At 39.6% G+C, this 27,275-nt stretch overlaps 1 protein-coding gene across 2 annotated transcripts; it reads left to right on the top strand.

The window, feature by feature from the left end:
- The first annotated feature begins 59 nt into the window (after positions 1 to 59).
- LOC100928888 (zinc finger protein 665-like) lies at positions 60 to 19,322 on the top strand. 2 transcript variants are annotated; one of them, XM_031963920.1, is made up of 6 exons: positions 60 to 222; positions 8,940 to 9,132; positions 11,671 to 11,765; positions 13,420 to 13,546; positions 14,108 to 14,191; positions 15,895 to 19,322. In XM_031963920.1, the coding sequence occupies exons 2-6, from the start codon at positions 9,087 to 9,089 to the stop codon at positions 18,636 to 18,638; spliced, it is 3,096 nt and encodes a 1,031-aa protein (XP_031819780.1). In that variant the 5' UTR covers positions 60 to 222; positions 8,940 to 9,086; the 3' UTR covers positions 18,639 to 19,322. The 2 variants fall into 2 exon arrangements, with proteins under 2 accessions (XP_031819780.1, XP_031819781.1); XM_031963921.1 differs by lacking the exons at positions 60 to 222; positions 8,940 to 9,132 and adding an exon at positions 9,142 to 9,316.
- The last annotated feature ends 7,953 nt before the right edge of the window (positions 19,323 to 27,275 follow it).

Genomic DNA, 27,275 nt, shown 5'->3' with positions numbered 1-27,275 from the left:
GGGGGTGGGGTGAGGGTTGGAGAGGGTCCGCAGAGCGCAGGCGCGGGGGGAAGCAGTTACTCTCCCCTAGCTTTGCTCTGGCCGCTTTGTCCCCACGGGGGAGGAGGGAGGAGAGAAAGTGAGTCTGCGCGCTCAGCACCGCAGCCCCCGATCCCAGAGACGCGGAAGGCGGGCGGGCGTGGAGCTCGGGCTCCTTCGCTGCTTGGTCAAGGGTATGCCCAGGTATGGCGTGGAGGGGGATGTGGGGGGAGGGGCAGTGCTGGGGGAAGAAGCCAGCCAGAGGTAAAGCGGGGGGGGGGGGGGGGGGGGGGAGGGGGGGGCAAGGCCAAGGACCGGGAGAGAGGGGCGAGAACGTGTGGGATGGACTGGTGCGCGATGGGGGGAGGGGGAGCGGTCAGCTGGGAGAGCTGATATGTCCTGGGTGGGGGTCAGGAGAGCCGCAGGGGGCGTAACCCAGGGCAACAGGGGAGGGCGTGTTCCACGCCGAGAGAGGTCTGACTGACCTAACTGTGGGCAGCGGGGTCGTAACCAAGGGCAACAGAAGAGACTGGTTCGCCAGAAGCGGGGGAGAAAAGCTGTGTAACCAAGGGCAACAGGTGAAGGCTGGTGTGCAATAAGGAGGGGGAGAGAGGGTATGTAACCAAGGGCAACCGGGGATGGAAGCTTGTAACCAAGGGCAACAAGTGGGGGCTGATTTTCGGGGGGGGGGAGTAGTGGGAGGGAGAGCAGCTACGTAACCAAGGGCAACAGGTGAGGGACGATTTATGAGCAAGAAGGACTGATGAGTAACCCATGTTGCGGGAGAGCTTGGGGGTTCAACCAATGGCAGGATTGCCGTGAACCCCGACTTGTCTGCATGAGACAAGGAGAGCAGGGGGGGGGAGTGTGCCAGGGGAGGTGGGTGGGTATGTGATCGCCTGCCAAGAGGGGCCCGGAGAGGGCTGAAGAGTCCCCCGGGAGGGGGGGGCGGCTGACCCCTCGTGCATAGCGAACCCTCTCCCTGCGGCTGACTCTTGTGTCGTTGGTGACTGTAAGCATGATGGCGCCTAACAGGGGGATGCGGAGAAGGCGGGTGTGCCCGGGGAGGGCGGGTGTTCTCGGAGAGGGAAGGGGCGTCTGATGGGTAAGGCGATGGGAGGGGCAGGTGGGTAGTACTTCATGAATCCGAAGCTACCCTCGGCGGCGCGGCGCCTCCGATCCGTCTTGTCTCTTCATTGGTCCCCACCAGTGGCGTGCGATGAGTGGCAGGTCTGGTCATCGCCGGGTCCATTACCTCATCTCTCAGACCAGGGAGGGAGTGCTCTCTGGCTAACGTTTCTGTTCTCCCGAAGTGGCTAGAATGCCGGGAACATGCGTATCACCCTAAGCAAGTCACTTAACCCAAACCCTCTGGTTGCGCTAGTTATACCTAGAGTAAACGGTCAAATAGAGGGAGATTCCTCGCCCTGCGCCGATGAAATCTCGGATCCAGCCTCTCTCCCCAGCTATTTCCAGGATCTTTCCTGGGTTCCGTTTATATCCGGTCTCTTTCCTGGCTATCGCCTCCTGCTTCTATTTCTCTCCGTTCATGTCGTTGGCACCAAGCTAAGCTAAATTTTGTCGTTTTTACGTAGACGCCTAAGATTGCGTTTGTCTTTTTTCAGTCGATAAGCGTTTTGCAGCAAGTATTTACTGTGCTGAGAACTGAGCTGAGCACAAAGAAAGGTAAAAACCCCAACCCCAAGGAGCTCACATGCTCACTGGAGAGACGGATGCGCCTATTGAGGGATGTGCGGGATAAATAAGCGCTAAGGATCGGAAGGAAGGCACTGGAGTTAAGGAGCTTGGGGAAGGCTTCCCGTAGAGGATGGGATTTTTAGTCAGGACCAACGGAAGCCAGTCAGAGTGGAGGAGGAGGAGGAGGAGGAGTGTCCCAAGCTGGAGAGACAGCCAGTCAAAATGCCGGGAGCCGAGATGGAGGGTCTTGCTCAGGGAACAGCCAGACGCACTAGACAGAGAGACTGGAAGGGCAGGAGAGGGACAGGTCATGCAGAGCTTTGGACGCCCAACAGAAAAATTTCTATTTGGTCCCAGAGGTAGTAGGGAGTCTCTATTGACCAGAGCGGTGATGGAGTCAGACCTACACTTCAGGAAGATCACCTTAGAGGCTCAAAGGAGGATAGATGGAAAGAGCAGGCAGACGCCTCAGCAGCTGCGGAAATAATCCAAGTGTGAACTAATTTTGTCCGTTCCAACCATGGTAGCTAGACCTAAAACACTGCTCCAGAGGAGGTCTGAGGAGAACAGAGTACACAGAGACTCATCGCCGGCTTATTTCTGGAATGGGTGCCCCCCTACATGCATGCACCCCAAGGCAGCACTGCCTTTTGGGGCTGTCACATAACCACGGACTTAGAATTTACAATCCATCAAGATGATCTTTAGTTGTCTAAAAGCAATGTATTTCTTTATTCTGAACTTAAAAACATCCCCCAAAGCATATATTATATGCATATACATATATAAACATATATACATACATATGTGTATATATGTTTTTATGTGTGTGCAATTTTTTTGGTTTTTTGCAAGACATGTGGGGTTAAGTGACTTGTTAGTATCTGGAGTTGTACTTGAATTTTTTGGGTTTTTTTTTTTTTGTTTTTTTTTGTGAGGCATTGGGATTAAGTGACTTGTTTGTTAGGTATCTGGGGTTGTCCTTGAATTTTTTGGTTTTGTTTTTTTGTGAGGCATTTGGGATTAAGTGACTTGTTAGGTGTTTGAGGTCGTATTTGAACTCAGGTCCTCCTGACTTCAGGACTAGTGCTGTACACTAGTCCCTCTGGTATGAAGGCCACTGAGTCCTAGAGAGGGCTGCTTTCCACTTTGGTTGTCCACCTGATCCACCTGACTCTCACTTGTGTTTCCAAGAAGCTGTAGCATGCATGCACAGGGGCCATACCCCTGTAAACCATTTCAGCAGAAGGGCTATACCTGAGGGTAACTAAGGGGTCTGTGGTGAGATAGAAGGGTGTATACCCCAAGTATATAAAGACTTCTTCTAAGGGCGGCTAGATGGCACAATGAATAGAGCACCAGCCCTGAAGTCAGGAGGACCTGAGTCCAAATGTGACCTTAGACACTTAACAATTCCTAGCTGTATGACCCTAAGGAAGTCACTTAACTCCAGTTGCCTGGTGGGGGGGGGGGGGGAGGAAGGGGAGAAGACTTCCCTTGGTGAAATGGGCGGATGAGAACAATTTGTTCCAACAGCCATGCAGGCAGGTAAAACAGGTATTGTGGAGCACTTAGGGCTTGATTAGACCACTGCAGAGAAGTCAAGGGAGGTACCTTCTCTTATCCTTTCCCTGAGGATCATATTTGTTCTTTGAAAGTCTTCAACCTTCATTCTTCATTTTGAGGTACAGATTCTTCCACAGACATTCTGGTAATCACTGTGAATATTATCTTGAATCTAATTACTTCATCAGTCCATGTAGAGCTTTCCATATTTCTCTATATTCACCATATCCATTGCTTTTTACAGGACAGTAAATAGTCCATTATGTTGTTGTTTGTTTTTTCATATTTATTTTGTAGATTTTTGAGTTCCAAATTCTCTCCCTCCTTCCAATCTCTCTTCCACTCACTGAGATGTGAGCGATGTGATACAGGTGAAGTCAGGTAAAACCCCTTTTCATATTAGCCATGTTTAAAAACAAAAAAGGCAAGGAAAAAAATATGCTTCAATCTGCACTGTGCTCATTCTCTCTCTGAATGTGCATAGTATTTGTCACCCAGACTTGGTTGGAATGGTCTTGGATCATTGTGTTGAGAAGAGTAGCCGAGTTTAACAGTTGATACTCGTTGTAAGATTGTTATTACTGTATATACCATGCTTTCCTAGTTCTACTCCCTTCACACTTGCCTCAGTTCATGTAAGTCTTGCCAGGTTTTCTAAAACCATCCCTTCTCATTTCAAATAATAGTATTTCAGCACAATAATGTTCAACCATTCCCTAACTGGTAGACATCCTCTCAATTTCAAATTCTTTCCCATCACACAAAGAGCTGTGATAAGTATTTTTGCATAGATAAGTCCTTTTCCTTTTTCTTTGATTTCTGAGGGTTATAAGCCTAATAATGATATTGCTGGATTAAAAGGTATGTTCAGTTGTATTGCCTTTCGAGCACGGCTTTCAAAGTGCTCTCTAGAATGGTTGAAGCAGGTCACAACTCCACCAAGAGTACATTACTGTCCCTATTTTTACACATCTCCCTCAGCATTTGTCATTTTCCTTTGCTGTCATTTTAGCAGTCTGATAGGTATGAGCTGGTACCTCAGAATTGTTTTAATGTGCATTTCTCTAGTCAGTGATTTTGAGCATTTTTAGTATGACTGTTGATAGCTTTGATTTTCTCTTGTTCATATCCTTTGTCCATTTATCAATTGAAAATGACTGTTATTTTTATAAATTTGAATCAGTTTTATATATATTTGAAGAATGAGGCCTTTATCAGATAAACTTGCTATAAATTTTATTTCCCAGTTTTCTGTTTGCCTTCTACTTTTGGCTGCATTAGTTTTGCTTGTGTGAGAATATTTTTAATTTCATAGAATCAAAATTAATTCATTTAACTTCCTCTATAAAGAGGACAAGTAGATCTTCTCTTCTCTTGTTTGGTTATAAACTCTTCCATTATCCATAGATCTAGTAGCTAATTTTTCTGTTCTTCCTGATTTAATTATTATATCACCTTTTATATCTAAATCATGTGATAATTTTGACTTTATTGTGGTGGGTTGTGATGTTTGTCTATGCCTGACTTCCACCAGAGTGCCTTACAGTTTTTATAAAATCATGAATTCTTGCCCCCCCATTAGAACAATAGATACAATCGTCTTTATGTACTTAATATATTCCACTGATCAACAACTCTGCTTCTTATCCAGTATTATATTGTTCTGATCATTATTGCTTAGAAATGTCATTTGAAATCTGATTGCTAGGCTACCTTCTTTAACTTTTTTTTTCAGTGATTCCCTTCATATTTTTGTCTTTTTTTTCTTCCAGATGAAGTTTTATTATATTTTTCTTTTGAGATATTTCAAATTTAGAGAAACAGAATAAGAAAAAAAAACAAAAGGAATACAAAACAAAATGAAACAAAACAATAGAGAACACTGTCTGGTACCCAGCATAACATTAGGGAGGATTCAAAATATGTAATAGCAAATACTAGTTCAAGAAAGTATATATATATATATTAGTAGAAGAAATTATATTCACGAGTGTCCATTTTTCTTTACCTCCTTGTAAACTGTTCTCTGTTGTATACCTTTTTGACTTTATTGTTATTGTTATTCCCCAAAATCCCCATCCCCAAGCAGGCGATAGTTAAGAAAGGATGTATTTATGTATACATATGTAGATATATACATGCACATACATACACATATACACATCTTTCCTATTTCCGCTGACTGCTTTAATTCTGCTCCTAACTTGTCTAGTTATTACTTAACTTCCCCCACCCGTGGATCCTCCCTTGTCTTCTTCCCCCATCCTTTGCTTCCCTCTCTGCCCATCCTTCCCCCCTTATTTCTTTATAGATTCTGGAGGGTGCTATACCCTTCATAATATATATGTAGTGTTACTTATTCCCCTGTGAGTAGGTTTTCAGAACTAGGAGCCCTCCTTCTCCCTTTAATGCCTCTGTGTCTTTTCTTCCTCTGTACCTCATTTATATGACAATTACTATTTTTACCTTAACTCTTGCTGCCTATTGTTGATGTCAATTTTAAACTATGCTATACAAATGAAAAAAAAACAAACCCATAAACCATTTGTCGATGTTGAGTTCCTTGAAATTCATCTTTGATATTGGCTCTTATATGTTAATTTTCTATTAAGTTCGGGTTTGGTTGACAGAAAGTCCTGAAAATCTGCAAATTCATTAAATGCCCATTTTCTCTAGTCCATTATCATAGATAATTTTTCTGGATATGATATTTTTGGCTGCAAGCTTAGTTCTTTTGATTGTCAGTAGATATGATTCCAGGATTCTGCAGTCTTTCATTGTGGCTGCTGATAAATCCTGTATAATTCTAATTGGAGTTCCAGTGTATTTGAATTGTTTGTTTTCTTTTTTGCCTTGTTTCTTGCAAATTTTTCTCTTTGACCTGGGGATTTCAAAATTTGGCAATAATATTCCTATGTGTTTTCCTCTTGTTGAGGTAGTAATTGGTGGATTTTTTCTATTTCTATTTTCCCCTCATTTCCACTCCAGGAAAATTTTCTTGTATTATTTCTTGCATTATTTTGTCAGTGTCCTTTTTTTTTTTTTTTTTGGTCACAACTTTCAAGCAATCCAATTATTTTTATATTTTCTCTTCTTGATCTGTTCTCTAGATCTATCTAAATAAGACATTTTAAATAAGATATTTGACATTCTGGTTTTTTTTTTCATTCTTTATCATCTGTTTTGTTATTTCTTAGTCTCTCATAACTTCACTGGCTTCCCCTTGCCCAATTCTAATTTTCAAAGACTGTATCTGCTTTTCTAGTTGGTTAGCTTTTTAAAAATAATCTAGGTTTTCTTGGATGGTTTTTATTTACTTAGTTTAGTTTAATTTTTCCTGAATGTCTCTCATTTGGTTTCCGAATTCTTTTTTCAGTTCTTCTACAAATTTTTCTGAGCAGTGAGTCATTTCACATTACTTTTGGGGGTAGAAATTTTTTTTTATTTCAGTGTCTTCCTCTGAAGATGAACCCCGGTCTTTCCTGTTCCGAGAGTATGTATCCATGGTGTTCCCAATCAGTGGAGGTTCCCTCTGTCTTCCCAGACTCAGACCCCCATTCCACAAACTGTCTAGGAAGTGAAAGTTTTTGTGTTTCCTGCTGGGGCTCCAGCCACACCTGGCTAGCCCTAGGGCTCCCCATTTGCTGTTTCTTTGCTACTAGCCCAGCACTGTTTGCACTTCATTTCATTCACTTAATTCACAGCCTAAGGGCTTTCTTTAGTTAGCCCTTGATGGCTTGTCCTGGAGGACCCTGTGCAGTTCAAGTCTTCTTGATTTCTCACCAGTCTGTGTTGGCCCTGAGGCACAAATTTGTTTTATTTTTTTTTTTGGGGGGGGGGAGGAGAATCAGGAGAGCTTGAAATTTACCAACCTACTCCAAATATCTTCTCAGATCCTGTTTTTTTTTTTTCTAGCTCTACAAAATAATTCTTTGGTAATTTGAGTGGCATTATGCTTAATAAACAAATTAATTTAGATAGAATCATCATTTTTTATTAAATTAGCTCACCTCACCATTATTATTTTTCCAAATTTTTTAGATATGTATTTGTGTGAAAAGTGTATTGTAATTGTGTTCATATATTTCCTGTGTATGAGTCAGAAGGCAGTCTCCTAAATATTTTATACTGTATGCAGTTATCTTAATGGAATTTCTCTTTTTATTTCTTCCTGCTGGATTTCATTGGTAAAATATGGAAATGCTGATGATTCATGTGCTGTTATTTTGTACCTTACAATTTTGTTAATGTTGTTAATTGTTTCAACTAATTTTTAGATGATTCTTTAAGGTTCTCAAAGTAGACCATCTTATTATCTGCAAAGAACCATAGTATTACTTCTTTGTTGCCTATTCTTATTCCTTCAATTTCTCTTTGTTTTATTGCTATAGCTAGCATTTCTGGTATAATACTGAAAAATGATGCTAGTGAGTATGTTTGCTTCACCTCTGATCTTATAGGGAAGGCTTCTAATTTATTCCAATTACAAATAACAGTTGCTCTGGAGAATACTACTTATAATTTTAAGAAAAGCTTCATTCATTTTTGTGTTTTCTAGTGTTTTTAATTGAAATGAAACTTGTATTTTGTTAAAAGTTTTTCTGCATTTACTGATAGGATCATATGATTTGTTGGTTTTCTTATTGAAATAATCAATTTTGCTTATAGTTTTTCTAATGCCAAATCAAGCCTCCATTCTTCATATAAATTTCAACTGGTTACGTGTATGATCTTTGTTACACATTGCTATACTCTCTTTGCTACTATTTAATTTAAATCTTTAATTTAAACCCATCAATATTCATTAAGGAAATTGGTCTCTAGTTTTCTTTTTGTTTTTTCTCTCCCTAGTTTAAGTATCACTTGTATTTATATTATAAAAGGAATTTGTTAGGACTTCTTTCCTATTTTTTTGACATAGTTCATGTAGTATTGAAATTAATTGTTCCTTAAAAGTTTGGTTGTTCATGGATTCATAATGTTGTAATTGGATTCATTTGATCCCAGGGATTTTTCCTTAGAAAGCTCATTTATGACTTGTTCAATTTCTTTTTTCCAAGTTAGGTTTGTTTAAATATTCTATTTCCTTTTCTGTTAATTGGAGAAATTTATATTTTTGTAAATATTCATTGATTTTCCTTAGATTGTCAGTTTTATCAGCATGTAATTGGGCAAAATAGCCTCCAGTTAATTGCTGTTCTTCTTTGTTGGTGATGCATTCACTCTTCATTTTTGAAAGTGTAATTTGGTTTTCTTTCTTTTTTAATCCAATTAAATGGTTTATCTATTTCATTAGTTTTTTTTTAGAACACACCCATTAGTTTTATTCATGATTTCAATGGGTTTGTGTGTTGTTGTTTTTACTAATTTTGTTCATCTCTCCTTTGATTTTCAGTACGTTGTTTTGGTGTTTAATTTGTTCTTCAGTTGTCAGTCATGTTCTTGAGATTCTTCATCAAGATGAACTTTTTAATAGTTTTTTTTTTTCACTTTGTAAAGTAAACCTTCAGTAGTTTAATTGGTATGGCATTGAGTAAATGAATTAATTTAAATAATTATGTTGATGTGGCAGAATGTCAGCCCACTGAGGACAAGAAATGTTTTTGTACATGGCTTGATGGATGGTTACTGAATCATGATTTGGCTTTGGCCCCCAGGTTCCAGTTCTGCAGGAAAGTATAGAGAAAATTCGGGGAGAAGACCTGCAGCCCTTGTTGTGAGACAATCCTCAGAGCTGAGGAGGAGTCCCTCCGTGGGAGTGGTCTCAGATTCTCCCAGCGGAGGAAAGTGGGTGCTGGGGGAAGATGTCCAGTAAGGGCGCAAAGAGGGCAAAGACACACACGGAGAAAGGTGAGAAGTAGAAGGTCCCCCTCCATCTGCACAAGGTGGGAGGCTGCTCAGGAGGAGCAAGTACATCTCATTGAGGTCTCCTTTCCTTCCCCAGCGTGGTCATGCTCTTGGGACTGACCCGTGGTCTTCCTGAAAAGCGGGACCACAATGAAGCCGGGCAGATGACTCCCTTCAGGGCCTTCCTGTGAGGAGCTTATTGTCTGTTCCTATTGAACTAACTGCCTACTAAAAAGCTAGAGTACTGAGTTCAAATCCATCCTCAGAGACTTATGAAGTCACTTAACCTGTCTCAGTTTTGCCATATGTAAAATGGGAATAATGACAGCCACTAATTACTATTGTGAAGTTAAGATGAGATAATATTGTAAAGTGTTTTGCAAACCTTAATGTATTAAATCAATATTATAAATAACAATTATAATAATAATGATAACTAAATCACTTCTTAAAACCACCAGATTGCCTTCACATGCAGTATTTAATGAAGGTTGATCATCCTTATTAAATTGCATTTTAGAATAGTCAGTCCATTACTCTAATGTTATGAAAAACAAGACAATACAGTGACAGATTTGCTGGATTTAAATCAGAAGAGATCTAGATTCAAATTCTGCTTTTGACAGTTGGCTACATGACCTTGGGCAAGACATGTAATTTCTCTACCCTCAGTTTCCATCCCAAAACTTAATCCTTAAGATACCTCCCTCCTAGAGTTGTTAAAAATCAAATGAGGTGATGTGTGAAAAGTGTTTTGCACACCAATAAGTGCTAATACATGTTAACTATCTTTATTTTTGAAGATCTTGAGTTTTAGAAATTGGACATAATCATTTGGCCATTTGTGTTTTCATCTGTGCCCGTAATAAAAATGTAGATATCAAGAACTTATGATACTACATGGAAGGCCCAAACCGCCTTCAGAGTCATGGGTGGTCATTACCTTGATCCATGTTCCCAGATCTTTCACAACTGTTTGTCTTTATCTTGTGGTCCTCATGGTGTAGAGATGTTTCTGCTTCCTGCCCTCTGGACAGCTCACACGTGTCTTTGTAGGTTTCTCTGCAGTCACTCTCTCGCTCATTTCTTACAGTGCAAATGCTATCCCATGACATTTATATGCCATAACGCATTCAACCATACCCAAATTGATGGGGACTCCCTCAGTTTTTAGTTCCTTGCCACTACAAAATATCTGCTTTAAATATTTTTTGAATATGTGTGTGTCCTTTCTTTCTATCCTTGATCTTTTCTGCAAAAGGAAAGTTGTTAATGGATCACACGTGGTTGAGGAGAGGGGAAGATGTGTAGAATATGTCATCAGCTATATTTTGTCATGTTAGAGTTCTAATATCAGCTTATGGCAGCAGCCTGGTCTTTTCTGGACTTTCTGATGGATACATGAGCTCCATTTCCACAGCCTGAGTCTCCCTTCAATTCTGGAGGGTCTCCCTTAAATCCAGCCCACAATCAGGAGAGTCTCAGGGGAATATTTCAATAAAATGCCATTATTATCCCAGAACCACCCTATTGCTTCTACTCTGTGTATATACAGTAGGAGATGGATAATCTCTCTAATTCAATGAATGTGAATGTTGAGTGCCTTTGATAGTGTTTCTATATATCCCATCCCAGACTACTTTTCTCCCAACTCTGCTCCACATAAAAACATGCTATCTGTTCCCAGGAGGAGAGGAAGGAGCATAGTACTATTATCAGGCCTGTTCTTAGAATCCTTGTCTCCAAAAGTTTTCTGCTATCTTGTCCTGATATCACTTGGCTTTTCACTTGTTGAGAATGGTGTTTTGTAAGTTGATAATTCTCAAAACTATCTACTAGTGGTTAAGAAATAGAATGGTAGATCAATGGAATAGATTAGCTATAGTAAATGACTAGAGTGATTGAAATTGGGGGATGCCCATTAATTGGGGAATGGTTGAAAAAGTCATGGTGTGTGGTTGTGATGACATACTACTGGACTGTAACAAATGATGAGCAGGTTGGTTTTCGAAAACCATGGAAAGACTTATATGAAGTAATGCAGAGCAAAACGAGCAAAACCAAGAAAACACTGGATACTGCAATAGCCTTACTGTTTGAAGAGTAACTGTCAGTGACTAAGGTATTCTGAGAGATGGGAATATCCGAATCCACTATGAGGGACTTAGGAAGGAAGATGTTCTCTATTTCCTGAGAAAGTACTGATGATGGAAGTATATACTGTTATGGTTCCTCATATATACATACATATAGATAGATAGATACACACCAGTGTCAAGTGTTTACCATCTCTAATGAAAAATTGGGAGGGAGGGAGACAGCTCAGAACTCAAAATGTAACAAATAAATAAGACTAAGAGGAAAAGAAGATACTGGTAGATATAGAGCTCCCAATGCCAGTGAAATCTCAGGTCCAATTTCTATTCCTTAGAGATTCTCTAGGGGAATCAGAGCTAGCTGGTGGGTAAAGATCTATAACCTGGGGAGTCCGCTGGATGCGGTAAAGGATTGTTCCCTCATGATTCCTTTCTCTGTTGCCAGTTCCACCTTCTCAAGACCAGACCATGAAGGAAGATCATAAGAGAAGAAGTCATAAGAAGAGAGCATCCATTGCAGTCCATTTGGCCAAATTTCAGGTAAGTGGGGTTCATTTTCTAATGAATTCTATGGTATCGCTGAGAGAACGTCCTTCTCACATTCCTTTATCTTGGCTCCGGGTCTGAGCAAGTTCCATCCAGAACTCCAAGCTCCCTTGTTTTCTCCCAGGGAACTTGGCTTGTTCTGGTAAACAGAGCGAGATAGAGCATTGAACGTCTTCTAAGCCTGTAATTCTGGGTTGATTATCTCTCTAATATTTACTTATCAGGGAATACGGTCGATTCTCATGGCCCTTCTAGGAGGTCAGTGCCGGGAGGGCAGGAGTTGCCTCAGTTTGTTGGGTATCCTCAGTGACCGGCCTCTCAGGGGCTTCGTAGCTGTTTGCTGGGTGGGCTGCTGGGGAGAACCACAGCCCTGAGAGCAGTTGCCTTCCTCATGGTCCCTCCCCTTTTGAAGGATGGAGTTATGCTGAAAGCAGGTAAAAGGCTTGTTGGCTGCTCCCCTTTGGCAGAGGAGCAGCTTCTTATGGCGGGGGTCTGGAGAGCCCCGGATGTCCTCTTGGAGAACTCTCCGAGGTTCTGCCCATTGGCCACAGGCCATCTCCTACCTGTGTGAGGGTTCCCTCCGCCTTATTGGTGTCCCTTCTTTGTCCTTTGAGACCCACTTCCCATTGTGCAAAAGAAGACTTGATCTTCTCTGATGCTCCAGACTACCAGGAGGCGCACAGGGTGCCATGCCCATTGCTGTTGTGTTCTCCCTGCTCTCCATGCTGGCTGGCATTAGAGTTTCCATTCTCCTTTCCTCTGTGCTGGGAGCACCCCCTAGTGAATGACTGAAAGATCAGTGTGGGACTCTGCCACTCCAGAATTATTACTTTCTTTCACAACTTGTTTAGGGCCTTATCTGCTTTGGAGTAACTATGCCCCAAACAAGACTGGCACAAGGCTTAACAAGTTTGCCACAGATTGTTACATTTTCAGCATGAGCCTCAGAAATCTGTACTCACCACAAGTCGGGATGTGATTTTTGTTTGGTTGATTGGTTAGACTTGAAAAAGTATTAATAATGCAGATTAAATTGAAAATTTTTTCCCTTGGAGAACTAAATGATTTACCTGGTTGTTAAATTTTGCCCACTGTACTCCCATTTTGCTCCATAAACCCTGTTTAAGCTCAATGAATGCAGTAGAAGGGAGTAAGGCCTGCTGACTGTATGATAATGATAATAATGATGGTAATTGGAAGTTATCTAGCACCCTTAAGGTTTACCCTAAGGATTCATATACATTATCTCATTCGAGCTTTATAACACCTTTGGCAAGAATAATGACTGTCATTTTAATTAAAGCTGTTGGACAGTCAATATTTGGAATTGAATATTGTTGTTAATCTTGCTTTTATTATAAATAGTAACTTGTCGATATTAACTCTCCTTGGGAGGTTTCGGGAGAGCACGTGGCTCCTTGGCCGTGTTTTGGGGAAATTGTCAGGTTGAACTTACTTGGTAAAACAGCTCTGGATGTACTTGTTGAACTGGGGCCCCTTATCCTTAGATTTTCAGCGGCCACTTGACATTGATAACTCAGAAACCCTCCTCGGTGGGAGAACTTCTCCCTCCCGCCAACTTGGGCCGCCTTTATGGCGCCCGTTAGGGAATGGCTCCAAAGCCATCGGGAATATGTGGATGTTTCAGGGATTGGTGACCTTCAAAGATGTGTCTGTGGACTTCTCCCGGTCTGAGTGGAAGCAGCTGAAACCTGCTCAAAAGGAACTGTACAGAGATGTGATGCTGGAGAATTATAAGAACCTGGTCTCCCTGGGTAAGGGCCTCATTCTATTTGCCTGTTGGGATGAAAGTCTTTATCTTCTCACTTTCTAAGGGCTCCGGTTGGGGCTGAGGGAAGAGGGAAAGGTCTGAGTCTTGGCTTGAAGTTCAGGATGAGTCAATAATGGAGGAAGGTGTCTGCGTGCTTCAGAGCCCAAACCCAAGGTGTCTGACCCCTGTTCATAGGAGAAACATCTCTGCCTTGCCCAGTGGAAAACCAGCATCTTTGCTGTGCTGGGGCTATACCTTCAGCTCAAAATATCTCCCTTGAAGTTTCAGGGCAGCTCCCTCAAAACATTAACAGAACCCTTCCTCCCCACCAAGAAGAAGTGAGTTAAAATGAACTCCTTTTCTTTCAACCCAATCAGGTCTGCGGCCCATCCCCTTCTTTCCCCGTGATACTTCCTGGGAATATGAACTGGAGTATTCTCCAGGCCAGGTCCTTTATGTCACCCCTTGGTCTTCCTAGCATGCTGTCATTTTAAATCAGGCAAGTTTGCAGGCTGAGATGGCTGTCTTTCTCCGTTACCTTTCCATTTTTTTTCTCTACAAACAGGACTTCAGTCCTTTAAACCAGATGTGATCACCCGGCTAGAGCAAGGGGAAGTACCATGGACACCAACAGACCACAACCCAAAAGGTGGGTGAGTGAGCGAGCCACGGCTGGGCAAGCACTGTGCACACCCTGCCCCAGCAGGACCACTCCTGGGTCTGTACCCAGAAATCAGAGAGGAAGAGACAGGATCTACATGTACAACATTCAGAGCAGTTCTTTTAGTGGTGGCAAAGAACTGGAAGTTGAGGGACTGCCCCTCACTGGGGGAATGGCTGAGCAAGCTGTGGTTTAATGGAATAGCACAAGAAATAACCGAGTGGATGGTTTCAGAAAAACCTGGGGAAACTTATATGAGCTGAAGCAGGGGGAAATGAGTGGAAGCAGGAGAACATTGTGCACAATAATAGCAACATTGAAATGATAACCAACTGTGGAAAGCTTAACTACTAGTACAATGGTCCAAGATAATTCTAAAGGACTCATGGTGGATGCCATCCACCTTCAGAGAGAGAACTGATTAATTCTCACTGCAAATAAGTATAATATTCTCATTTTCTTTATTTCTCTTGCTTTTTTGTGACATAGCTACTATGGAAATATATATTACACTGTTGGCTTCTCATTGGATTGGTGAGGGACTGTAAGAAGGAAGGAACTCAAAATGTTTTTTTTAAAAGGAATCTTGAAAACAAATAACAAAATGGGAAGGAGAGGACTTGACAAATACAAGTTCTTGTAGGCAGCAGTCCAGCCAGGTGCCAGCATATGGAGATAATCAGTCATTTAGTGCTCTTCAAAGACTACAAGAGTGCTGGAGAAAATCCAAGACAGTCTAGCATGAGGGCCCTCATAGAGATTTCAGCAATCGTTCCGCAGCTCTGGGCCTGGAGTTAGAAAACCTGAATTCAAATCCAGCCTCAGACACTCACAAGCCAGATTACCCTAGCCAAGTCATTGAGCCATTTTGCCTCAGTGTCCTCAACTGTAAAATGGGGGTAGTAATAGCACGTACCTCCCAGGGTTGTGAGAATTAAATGAGATGATATTTATAAAAAACACTTAGCACAGTTCCTGGCACATAGTAGGTGCTATAGAATGATTTGTTTCATTCATTTTCCTTGTCTTTTTTCCTTTTTGTTCAGTCATATCTGACCCTTTGTGACCCCATTTGAAGTTTTCTTGGCAAAGCTATTGGAGTAGTTGGCCATTTCCTTCTACAATTCTTTTTATAGATGAGGAAATTGAAGAAAACTAGGTTAAGTGACTTGCCCAGGGTGTCATAGCTAATGTCTGAGGCTGGATTCAAACTCAGGTATCCCTGACTCCTGCCCTGGCTCTGGCTACTACACCATCTCACTGCCCTTTTTCCTTTCTTTCCTTGATTCCTCAATTCTCATCTCAGAATTTGGGTTAGAAAGGTACTGTGGAGTTTTCTAAGTCATCCATCATTGGCTCAGATACTCCAGGGAAAGGAAATCCACTCTCTTTCCAGACAGCTTTACATTTTACACTGGGCAAGGCCCTACAGATTTATATTATGCAGTCTCAACTGGGTCCTTGCTGCTGCCAGGCAATCTGGTTATCCCTATTCTTTTACTTATTTTTAATCTCTTCCTCTACTGTCTCATTCTCTTTTAAGAAGTCCTTTTAATATAAGCAACATCGAGATTGTGCATCATTATCATTGATAAAAGAGACAGATTGTATAACATACTGTAAAGCATTTCCCTTTCTCCTTCTATAGCAAACAATAAATAATCATGTTTGGGGGGGGATTTTTTTTTCAGATTCCTTTCATCATAAGACTGACCATGGGACCAAGGTGTCAACTCCAAAGCAGGATATCTGTGTGAGAGTGTCCTCTAAGATAAAATTTGCAAAAGATGATTCACAGGATTCAAAGCTTAGAAAAGTTGATGATTCACAGGATTCAAAGCTTAGAAAAGTTTATAATTCAAAGGATTCAAAGCTTAGAAAACTTGATGATTCACAGGATTCAAAACTTAGAAAAGTTGATGATTCACAGGATTCAAAAATTAGAAAAGCTTATGATTCACAGGATTCAAAGCATAGAAAAGTTTGTGATTCACAGGATTCAAAGCTTAGAAAAGTTTGTGATCCACAGGATTCAAAGCTTAGAAAAGTTTATGATTCACAGGATTCAAAGCATAGAAAAGTTTATGATTCACAGGATTCAAAGCATAGAAAAGTTTGTGATTCACAGGATTCAAAGCATAGAAAAGTTTGTGATTCACAGGATTCAAAGCTTAAAAAAGTTTATGATTCACAGGATTCAAAGCTTAAAAAAGTTTATGATTCACCGGATTCAAAGCTTAGAAAAGTTTGTGATTCGCAGGATTCAAAGCATAGAAAAGTTTATGATTCACAGGATTCAAAGCTTAGAAAAGTTTATGATTCGCAGGATTCAAAGCATAGAAAAGTTCATGATTCACCAGATTCAAAGCTTAGAAAAGTTCATGATTCACCGGATTCAAAGATTAGAAAAGTTCATGATTCACCGGATCCAAAGCTTAGAAAAGTTCATGATTCACCGGATCCAAAGCTTAGAAAAGTTCATGATTCACCGGATCCAAAGCTTAGAAAAGTTCATGATTCACCGGATCCAAAACTTAGAAAAGTTTATGATTCACCGGATTCAAAGCTTAGAAAAGTTCATGATTCACCGGATTCAAAGCTTAGAAAAGTTCATGATTCACCGGATTCAAAGCTTAGAAAAATTTCTGGAGGCAATAATAGCAAGCCAGAGATAAAGAAGGAAAAGCTGGAAAAACAAATCAAGAAGGAAGTGCTTGATCACGACAACAATTTCAATGAGCCAAAGGCCCATAGCAACAATACATCGGAGAAAAAATGCACCCCGGTGTCAGTATCTACTTCACGACAGTCCAATACAGTTCCAGTGAGGAAAAGTGTCCATAAATGTGATATATCTAGAGAAAGCTTCTTCAAACAGCTTTCAGAACTAATTAAACATAGCAAAATCTCCTTTGGGAAGAATATTAACAAGTATAATAATGATAAGCAAACTTTGAGTAACCACACAGATTCTACTCAAAACCATGAAAGGCGTAATGAAGAAAAACTTGGTAAAGATAACAAATGTGGGAAGGATGACAACGTGCCCAGGAAACCCCAGACTGAACTCCAGAGAAGCTATATTAAAGACAAACGCAACCGATGTAATGAATGTGGAAAAACCTTCACACGAAGCACAGGACTTTCTGAACATAAGAAAATCCATAAGGGAGAGAAACCCTTTGAGTGTGATGAATGTGGGAGGACCTTCACGGCAAAGGGAAGACTTAATGAACATCAGAAAGTTCATACAGGAAAGAAGCCTTATAAATGTCATGAATGTGGCAAAGCCTTTACCGGGAGAGGACGGCTTAATGAACACCAGAAAGTTCATACAGGAGACAAGCCCTATGAGTGTAATGAATGTGGGAAGGCCTTCATACAGAAGGGCACGCTGCTGGAACATCAGAATGTTCACACTGGAGAGAAGCCCTATGAATGTAAACAGTGTGGAAAAGCCTTCAGACAGAGGGGACAGCTTCGTGAACATCAAAAAATCCATACGGGAGAAAAACCTTACAAGTGTCATGAATGTGGAAAAGCTTTCTCAGGAAAAGGGCGACTTACTGATCATAAGAAAATTCATTCAGCAGATAAACCCCACAAATGTAGTGAATGTGGGAAAGGTTTCATCCAAAAGTCACACCTTATTGACCATCTAAAAGTTCATACAGGAGAGAAACCTTATAAATGTAATCAGTGTGGGAAAGCTTTTATAAAGAAGGCACTACTTAATGGGCATCAGAAAATCCATACTGGAGTAAAACCCTACGAATGTGATCACTGTGGAAAAGCCTTCACGCTGAAAGGACGCCTTAATGAGCATCTGAAAATCCATACTGGAGAGAGACCCTATGAGTGTGTTCAGTGTGGGAAAGGTTTCATAGTGAAGGCACGACTTACTGAGCATCTGAAGATCCATACTGGCGAGAAACCTCACAAATGTGCAGAGTGTGGAAAATCCTTCACGCAAAGTGGACAGCTTACTGAACATATGAGAATTCATTCTGGCTTAAAACCTTTCAAATGTAGTCATTGTGGGAAGGCCTTCACACATAAGGGACGACTTGGTGAACATCAGAAAATTCACACTGGAGAGAAACCCTTTGAGTGTAGTCAGTGTGGCAAAGCCTTCACCCAAAGTGGACAGCTTAATGAACACATGAAAATTCATACTGGAGAAAAACCATTTGAATGCAAGCAGTGTGGGAAGGCCTTTACACGGAAGGAAAGACTTAGTGAACATCAGAGAATTCATACTGGAGTGATACCCTATGAATGTAATGAATGTGGGAAAGCCTTTACACGGAAAGAAAGACTTAGCGAACATCAGAGAATTCATACTGGAGCAAAACCCTTTGAATGTAATGAATGTGGAAAAACCTTCAGTCGTAGGACATCCTTTTTTTATCATCAGAAGACTCATACGATATAAAAACCTTATGAATGTAATGAATGTGGGAGAACGTTTGGTGTAGGATATCCCATGTCATCAGAGAAATGTTATTAGAAAGAAACTGAGTATATTGAATATGGGAAATCCTACATCAATAGCTAAAATCCTAAAAAGTATAAAATAATTTATATCAAAGAGAATCTGTAAATGAAAGCACATGAAATATAATTTTATTATCAAATTATTCACACTAAAGAGAAACCATATGAATACAGTAAATGTGATTTTAAGCATTCAATAATAACTCAAACCTTAATCAAAAAATCTCACCTTAGTGAAAAGAAATCTATAACTGCAGTGAAGGAAAGCAGTAGCAACAACTTGAATGCTATAAATCATCTGTGAACTTAAACATTCATACAAAAGATGGGTGTGATAAATATGCGAAGGCCTTCAAATAGATAAGATGACTTATTATATATCCGAAAATTCATGCTAAAAACATTCTATAGATATGATGGTTTCCTAATGCTTCATTGTGTCCCTGATATAAATCCAACTAGAATATAATGAGTAGTTTGGGGATATATAATTGCAGTGTCTGTTCAATGTTATTTAAACATTTCACATCAATATATTTAGGTGTTTTGTTTTCTCTGCTTTATCCCTTCTTGGTTTGGGTAGCAGGATCATTTTTGTCTAATAAAATGAGATTGTTAGAGTGCCTTCTTTATTATTCAGAAAAGTTTTAAAATTAACTCTTTAAATATTTTTTTTAGAATTCACTTGTTATCCATTCAGACCAGGAGTTTTTGTTTCATAGCTCATTTCTGGCTCATTTAACTTCAGTATATGAGAGTGGGTTATCTGGCACCTCTATTATTTGGAGGGGGGGCAATAAGATTAATTTATATTTTTGGAGATGATTCATTTTCTTTAAATTTTTAGTCTTTCTGGCATCTTCATTGTGTGTAACAGTTTCTGTTAATATTTTGTCCATTCATTATGAATTTACATTGACTAGTTTCATTGTGGCTATTTGATCTCTCTGTCTGCCTTTGCTTCTCTGTCTCAGTCTCTCTATATCTCTGTCTCTATCTCCATTTCTGTCTGGGTCTCTATACAGATATAGAGACTGTGTTTATATCTATCTGTCTATATCTGTATGTGTGTTTCTGTGTTTCTATCAATTTAGCTGATGGCTTAACCACTAATAGTTGTCCTGACCTCTGATTTCATTAGTGTGGAAAACTCCTGAACTGAAAATTCTTTCTACCAGTGCGCATTAGCAAATGAGCTATGGATTACAGTCCTAGGGTGGCTTGGGTCCTTGGAGAGGGGTAAGTGACTTGTCCTTGGTGATAAAAACTAATATGTGTCAGAGGCAAGATTTGAACCCAGGTCTTCTTGTCGTAAAGTCTAGCCTTTTAACTTTAGCTACCTTGACATCTCTAATTACTTCAGTGGATTCTCAATAGCATAAAATTAATGCCATTCACCATACTTGTTGCCTTCCTCTAGATAGCTCTGTCATTTCTTCATCTTTGCCCAAATATTTGCTTTTTAGCATTACTGAACATCTCTACTACTACTATTTTGTTTTTTCATTTACTTCATCACACTTAGCTATTGCTTTTTTATAGTTTCTAGTTTAAAAATTGTTTGTAGGGACTTTGCTTACCCTCTCCCTTTCTCCATTTTTTGACCAGATTCCTTGGTAGCAAATGAAGATTTCCCCCAAAATACGTTCTCTATGATCCTGGTATTAGTTCTTGCTAGGTGCACTCCATCCATCCTTCCTGCCATCATCATACCAAAAGTCAAACTCCATTGCCTGATGCCATGTTAGTCAGCTAATCATTGTCTATATTCTCCTTTCTCTATCATTGCAGTATTCATTTGGAAGTAGTGAAACAACTTTAATATGGTCCAACAAATAATTAAATTCACCGTATATTTATTAAGGGCCTACAAGAGTCAAGGCATTATTTTAGGGGCTAATGATACAAAGAGAAATATATGACATAGGTCCTGGATTCAGAGAGACTGCTAGGAAAATAACAGGTGTAACTGTGATTAAAAGGACAAATTGCTTATACAAATGAGAGGCAAAATGCTAAAAGAGCTTGGAATCCATTTTCACTGGATTAAGAGAGAGAATCAGAGATGACTTTCTACAGGGACAAGTAGGTAGGGCAGTGGATAAGGTGCTGAGGCTGAAGTCAGGACAACCTAAATTCAAATCTTTCCTTAAATACTAAGTGGACAAGTCACCCAACTTGTCTGCCTCAGTTTCCTCAACTGTAAAATGGGGATCATAATAGGGCCTACCTCACAGGGTTATTGTGAGGATCAAATGAGATTATACTTGTAAAGTGCTTTGCAAACTGTCTAACATATAAACGCTAACTATTATTAAGCTTCATAGAGAAGCTTTTGTCTGAATTGAGCCTTGAAGGAAAGGAGTACTTAAACAGGTGGACATAGAGGGGAACAAGGAGAAATTTCATTCCATGGTTGAGAATGGTGGGGGTCCCAGTTATGCAGGTACAAAAATACAAAAAAATCCTGGAATTTAATTCAGTTTGGTGGGATTGTGGGATGCAAAAACGGAGGCAAGATAAAATTAGATTGGATAAAGCAGGTTGGAATTCGATTGTAAGTGATCTCAAATGTCAGAATCAGTGATTCAGCAAATAGTGAGCATTCACTGAATGCATTTGAGTAGAAGATAGGTATACTCTGTTCATGATTTGTGCAGCAAGACAGAAGATTATTTGGAGAGGAGATAGGCAAGAATTAGGACAACCGGTTAGGAAATGATTACCACAGAATCTGAATAATTGATGCTTCTAGCTCAACAGTCACAAGAGCAAGTTGTAGAAATTGACATGGATGATTGGGTATAAGGGGATCACTTGGGCAGAATTCACAGCAGCTGTATTATAGGATATGATTAATGAGGTGGATGTTGATATAATTACAACTGGTTTATGTTTTTATATTTTCTTATAAATTTAAGTAAAATATTTCGTAGCAAAAAAGAAGAAACTTTGTGTATTAAACTGAGTTCCTAATATATATTCTTTGTTTACCATTGGTTCTGTAGAATTTCTGATAATGATGGAAGGAAAAAAATGGAAAAAAAATTAGGGAAACATTCAAATGTTTGATGAAGAAAAAAGTCTGACTGGTACAGTAAAACTTTACCTTGTGATACCAAATCTGGGAAAGTAGTTAATAGTGTGATGAAAGGGTAAGGGAATCAATCTGGATCACGTTGGTCAAGTAAACCATGAAGAATTTCTACAGACAATGGCTGCAAAATTAAGACATTGTAGAAAATGTGTTCAGTTTCTTGTATAGAATTGTGTTTTTTCTGTGAGTTATCTATAAAAAGTCACCCCTCCACCTAAATTCAAAATTATGTGCATATGTAGTAAATAAGACTTTGTGATCTCTTGTTACTGTTGTTGTCCCAATATCTTATTTTGGAAAACTGATAAAGTAAGTGTTGCCTTTGGCTTTCTCTGTCTCTATTAAAGCTCTTCTGTACATCCATACTTAGACAGAGTCAGTCAAATGAAGGAACATCTGAATTATACCTTTATTTATTTTTTAACATAGTAGTCAAGAAGCACTGTGCTCAAAATAGTTTTATTTAGGATATTTGAGTATGTTGAAATATGGAGTTGTTACCACTATGGACAATCAACAATATGAACCTAAGCCGCATGATTATACAGTGGGTGATGTGTACCATGTTTTGTATCAGATGAGATGCTATGCTTTTCTGTTTTTACTTGTTAAACCTTGTTTTAGCAGATTTCTTTAAAAATCTGTTCATTGTACAATTTGCTTCAGATTTGTTGTGAGTAGTTTATTTGTTCTCCTGTTTTTAGATGCATTTTGTTTGAAAAAAAAAAAAAAACATGGTCCAGAATTTAAATCGTGGCTCCATCATTGACCAGTCATCTATCAAAATGGGCTGGGAGTAGGGGGCATAGTAGTGCCATAGAAGGGAGGAGAGGCAGGAAGAAGAATAGTGGAGTGGAAGCCAAAGAAGGCAGGGAAGAGGTTCTGGTTCTCACTAATGGAACAGTTGTTTATTAGGATGGGCGTGATGGCAGTTCCAAGACAAAGTAACTTCCTAGAGTTTGTGAGAAGTCAAAGAAAGCCCAGTATGTACTACTGTAATCCTCTGGACTGTGGGACCCAGATTTCACCTGGGTTCAGAGAAAGGCAGCCAGGTGGTCCAGTGCGCTAGATCTGGAATCAGAGAGACTCAAACTTACACTCAGTGTCAGAGACTTCTATCTAGGCCAAGCCACTATCCTCCTCGGCCTTAGTTTTCTCATCTGCAAAATGGATTGATACCAAAAGCCCTAAAATAGCAGGATCAAATGAGATTTGTAAAGTGCCTTGTAAACCTTAAAACAGAATATAACTTTGAGCTTTTGTTACTAGCCCTAACTTTCATTTGGATAGGTAGAAACCAAAAGAAACTCAACGAGGAGATTCTTAGGAGGCCCAGGAAGACAGTTCTAATGAGAAAAAAGGTCAATTCTTTGAAGAGATTGATATAGATGCAGAACAAAGGAACCAACTTTGGGTTTGGTTTTTTTTTTAAGAGAGATTGATACAAGGTCAAATAACAGATGAATACAAGAAGTATAATAAAGGCTGAAAGAAAAATTAAAACCAAGAATGAGCTAAACTGGTTAAGCTAAACTTAAGAACCTTAAAGACAGAAAAGAAGAATTGGCTTTTTAAGCTTTATTGGAAAAAGAGGCACTGAAGCTCTAAGCCCACTGCTTGTGTGGAATAAAATGACAACAAAGAATAAAGATCTGCCAAATATTCATTTTATGACTTTTCTGCCAAAGAGCATGATCTGCAAGAAAAGAGAAAAAAAAATGAGTTATAAGGGCTGCGATTATTATAATGAAAAGGCAAGACCTTCCTTTAATGAGTTGCAAGCCACCTACCTAGCCCAGGTGCTCTACATTCTAGAGTACTGATTGTCATTGTCACTTGGTAGGGGAAAAGCATGAGGAATAGCAGCTGTGTGTCACAGAGAATAGAGTCAGCAAACAATAAGGGTTTGACTTCAATTCCCAAGAAAATTTTAGAAAAGAATTCAAAAGGGGATTAGTGAGCCTCTGAGAGGCTAATAATGGATAGAGAGCCAGCCCGACCTTGAGCTCCCCTTCTGACATGTTCCTGGCTGAGTGATCATGACCAAGTCCATTCTGCATCTGCTGCCCATGGAACTGGACACCCCTCCCAGGGTAAGCTCTCATCATCTCTGATCTTAGTACCTTGCTGCAAACTCCAGCCTTCACTTCCCTCAGCCTCTTCTCCTCTCTGGAAGATGGAGAACCAAACCCTTCCAATGATTTTCTTTATAGAGACAAGAGCTGGATCTGGGGGCTCACTCCACTCTGACTGCTGCCCTGCCTGGTCTCCCTCCTCATTCTCTCCTTTCCAAATTACTCGTGTTACTCCCCCACCCATTACGTTATAAGTTCCTTCAGGACAGGCACAGTGCTTGACCCAGTGACTGAGACACAGTAGGAGATAAATTTAGATTGGTTTGGTTTGCCAAAACTCTGAGACAATAAATTGCTTATTTGCATTGGTCAAGGGGGTTTCCTTGCTGGCAATTCTCTCACCAGGGAAATAACAAGTTTGAACCAAAAATGCTAAACATCTAGAGAAAAGGGGATGATGAACATCATAAAGATAATGGAATTTCATCAAGAATAGGTTGGGATATGAAAAAGATATAAACAAAATGCTAGGGGGGGTGGGGAAGACAACATATATAAATGACGGCCAGGGAATGGAATTATGTGGAATGTTAGGAAAGTAGTAAGCAAAATAACAGGGTGGTCCACTGGTACGCTCTTTCTAGAAAATACTTCCCCACCACAACCTATCAGCTATATACTGCTGCCTAAAGAAATGAGAAATTTCCACCCTAAGGTCAAACCCCTGAAAGTGATCATCTTTCTGAATTCACAAAACCAATTCTCATTCATCATATCCTCCCCATCCCATTAACTCAACCCCCAAGCCATCCTTATTCAAACTTTATTTCCAATCTACTATTTCCTGCTCTCTTATTTATATCCCTCTCAACTCAATATTGCCCATCCCGCTCAACAATGCATTCTAAAACTACTCTAACTAAACTAAAAAACTAAAATTTGCTTTTAAGTGTTCCTTTTCTGGGCCTTTCGTCACCTTGTGTTCACTAAAATCTGGCTTCCTTCTGTTCACACAGCTTCCCCAACCACCCTTTCCAGCTCTGGTTGCACTTTCATGCACATTCATGCATACATGCTATCTTCCTCTCCCAAATCTCCCTCAACACCTTACTGGTCCATGATGGATAATTAGAATAGTTCTTGCTCTAATTGTATAAATGTCTATGCATATATGGGATTTAACTAGCCATCTAGGGGAGGGAATGGAAGAAGGAGGAGAAAAATTGGAACACAAGGTTTTGCAAGAGTTAATGTTGAAGAATTATCCATGTATATGTTTTGAAAATAAAAAGCTTTAATTAAAAAAAAAATAGAAAGTCATAGAAAAAAAGAATAGTTCTTGCCCCCTGTTGCCATTTCTAGGTTCTCTGCTTTCATCACTCAGTAACTTTTCCACCTTTGAGGTTCACTAAATTTTTGCCACTTACTAAGATTCTGGTACCTGTGACTGCCAACCTCCAGGACACTCTCCTTTCTTCAGAGAATTCAGTACCCGAGTGGATTTCCTCAACTCCTGTCCTCATACTACAAGACTTCACTAAATAGATCGATTGACAGATGGAGATAGATATTCCCTCAAGTACCCTAACTTCCCAACTACTCTATTCATTTCTCATAACCCACCCTACCTTAACTACATATAATCATAGCCCTGATTTTGCCATTACTCACAAGTGTTTTATTTTTATATGCATTGATTCTAAAATTCCCTTAGCTGATCACAGTCTTTATTATTTTATCTTTCCCTCTGCTTCATCCTGATTTTCAACCTCACCACAACCTTTAAACCCTTAGGTTCTCAATTGCCTTCCCAGATATTCCCCTTGTATTGGCTATACTCTTAATTTCTTCCCAATCTTGACCTCTTGGTCAACTTTTTTTTTTTAATTTAATAGCCTTTTATTTACAGGTTATATGTATGGGTAACTTTACAGCACTGACAATTGCCAAAACTCTTGTTCCAATTTTTCACCTCTTACCCCCCCCCCCCCCCCCCCCCTAGATGGCAGGATGACCAGTAGATGTTAAATATATTAAAATATAAATTAGATACACAATAAGTATTCATGTTGGTCAACCTTTTAAGTTGAGAATCTTGCTCCATATTTCACTGAAAAAAAAAATGAAGACAGTTGCCAAGAACGCCTGAATATCCTCATCTCAACTGACATGCCGCATATTCTACCACTTTTCACCATATCACATGATGTGGCCCTTCTCCTTGCCAAGGTCAACCTCTCTATATGTATGACTGATCTTGTTCCATTTTAAACATACACCCCGAATTTTTAAAGACAGAAATAAAGGTTCCCCCATAATTAAAATAAATGCAGCAGCATCTTTTGCAAATCGTTGAAATGTAACAGGAAAATTTCGGCAAAGATTGAAGTGTGTTATCTCTGAGCAAGATAACAGTTTATTAACAGGGCATAAACCTATTAATAAGGGGGGAAATGGATTGCCTCAATTTCTGCTAAAGATAATCCCAAAATGAAGATAATTCATTTTTATAAGGTTAACTCTGAAAAAAAAAAAGTAGGTGATATAGGTTTGATAAGACATTATGACTGGTTACATAGCTGAAGCATGGGGAACAACATAATTAAGAAATGGTTTGAATCTACCTGCAGAGATAGTGATCCAGACTTCCTTGTTCAGTGAATTACACATCCTTTAAAGGGTAGGTTGATGGCATAAAGATACTGGACCAGACTTCCTAGTCCCCCAAAGGTAGAATTCCCTATGTCAAAAATAAAAGTGATTAAGAGGAGAACCAGATTTTTAAAGGTAAGCTATGACAGGTCAGCTGAATTTCTGCCCTAAATTCAGAGACAAGGAACCACAATATAGGCAGTTCCAAGACAATATTAATGAATTATAAATAAGATCAATCAATTTAATCTCAGAGAACAAAGTTGGGGCTCATTGATAAAGAAATAGCTAAAGTGGTAACCCAATGTAATGATTTTTTTCATTATTGTTAAAATGATAAAATAGACACTTCCCCATTATGCCCCAAAGAGTATCCTAAAAAGACACTTTCCAACTTATACCTTCAAGAACATAAATCTTTCCTAAAAACAGGAAATAACAGTTTTTAAAAGAGTAGAATACCTGAATTTTTATTTCAGAATTGGGGTCCAATGACCTCAAGAAAAGTCATCTATAGGGGAACAAAGATTTAATTGAAGGAAATCTATTTCAGCCAAAGTAAGAGCTCTACCTCCCATTCTGCCCTGTGCCTGTGCCTGTGCCTGCCCTGAATATTTTATCTAGCCTCTTGAAGCTAGAATTCTACTTTGCTATGAGATTACCTGCTGATAATAGTGATCTGAAAATAATCTTGGGCATCTTAATGCAAGATAGAAGGAACATTAGTTGTAGGGATAATATAACTTAATAT

Source organism: Sarcophilus harrisii, chromosome 3, assembly GCF_902635505.1.
Source record: "Sarcophilus harrisii chromosome 3, mSarHar1.11, whole genome shotgun sequence".
Taxonomy (NCBI): domain Eukaryota; kingdom Metazoa; phylum Chordata; class Mammalia; order Dasyuromorphia; family Dasyuridae; genus Sarcophilus; species Sarcophilus harrisii.
This window is presented reverse-complemented; position numbering and strand designations above follow the sequence as displayed.

Coding starts and splice junctions, on each gene's coding strand:
- LOC100928888 (XM_031963920.1), top strand. CDS start 9,087: ATGTCCAGTAAGGGCGCAAAGAGGGCAAAGACACACACGGAGAAAG. Junction 9,133..11,670: donor AAAGACACACACGGAGAAAG/GTGAGAAGTAGA, acceptor CTCTGTTGCCAG/TTCCACCTTCTCAAGACCAG. Junction 11,766..13,419: donor TCCATTTGGCCAAATTTCAG/GTAAGTGGGGTT, acceptor TGGATGTTTCAG/GGATTGGTGACCTTCAAAGA.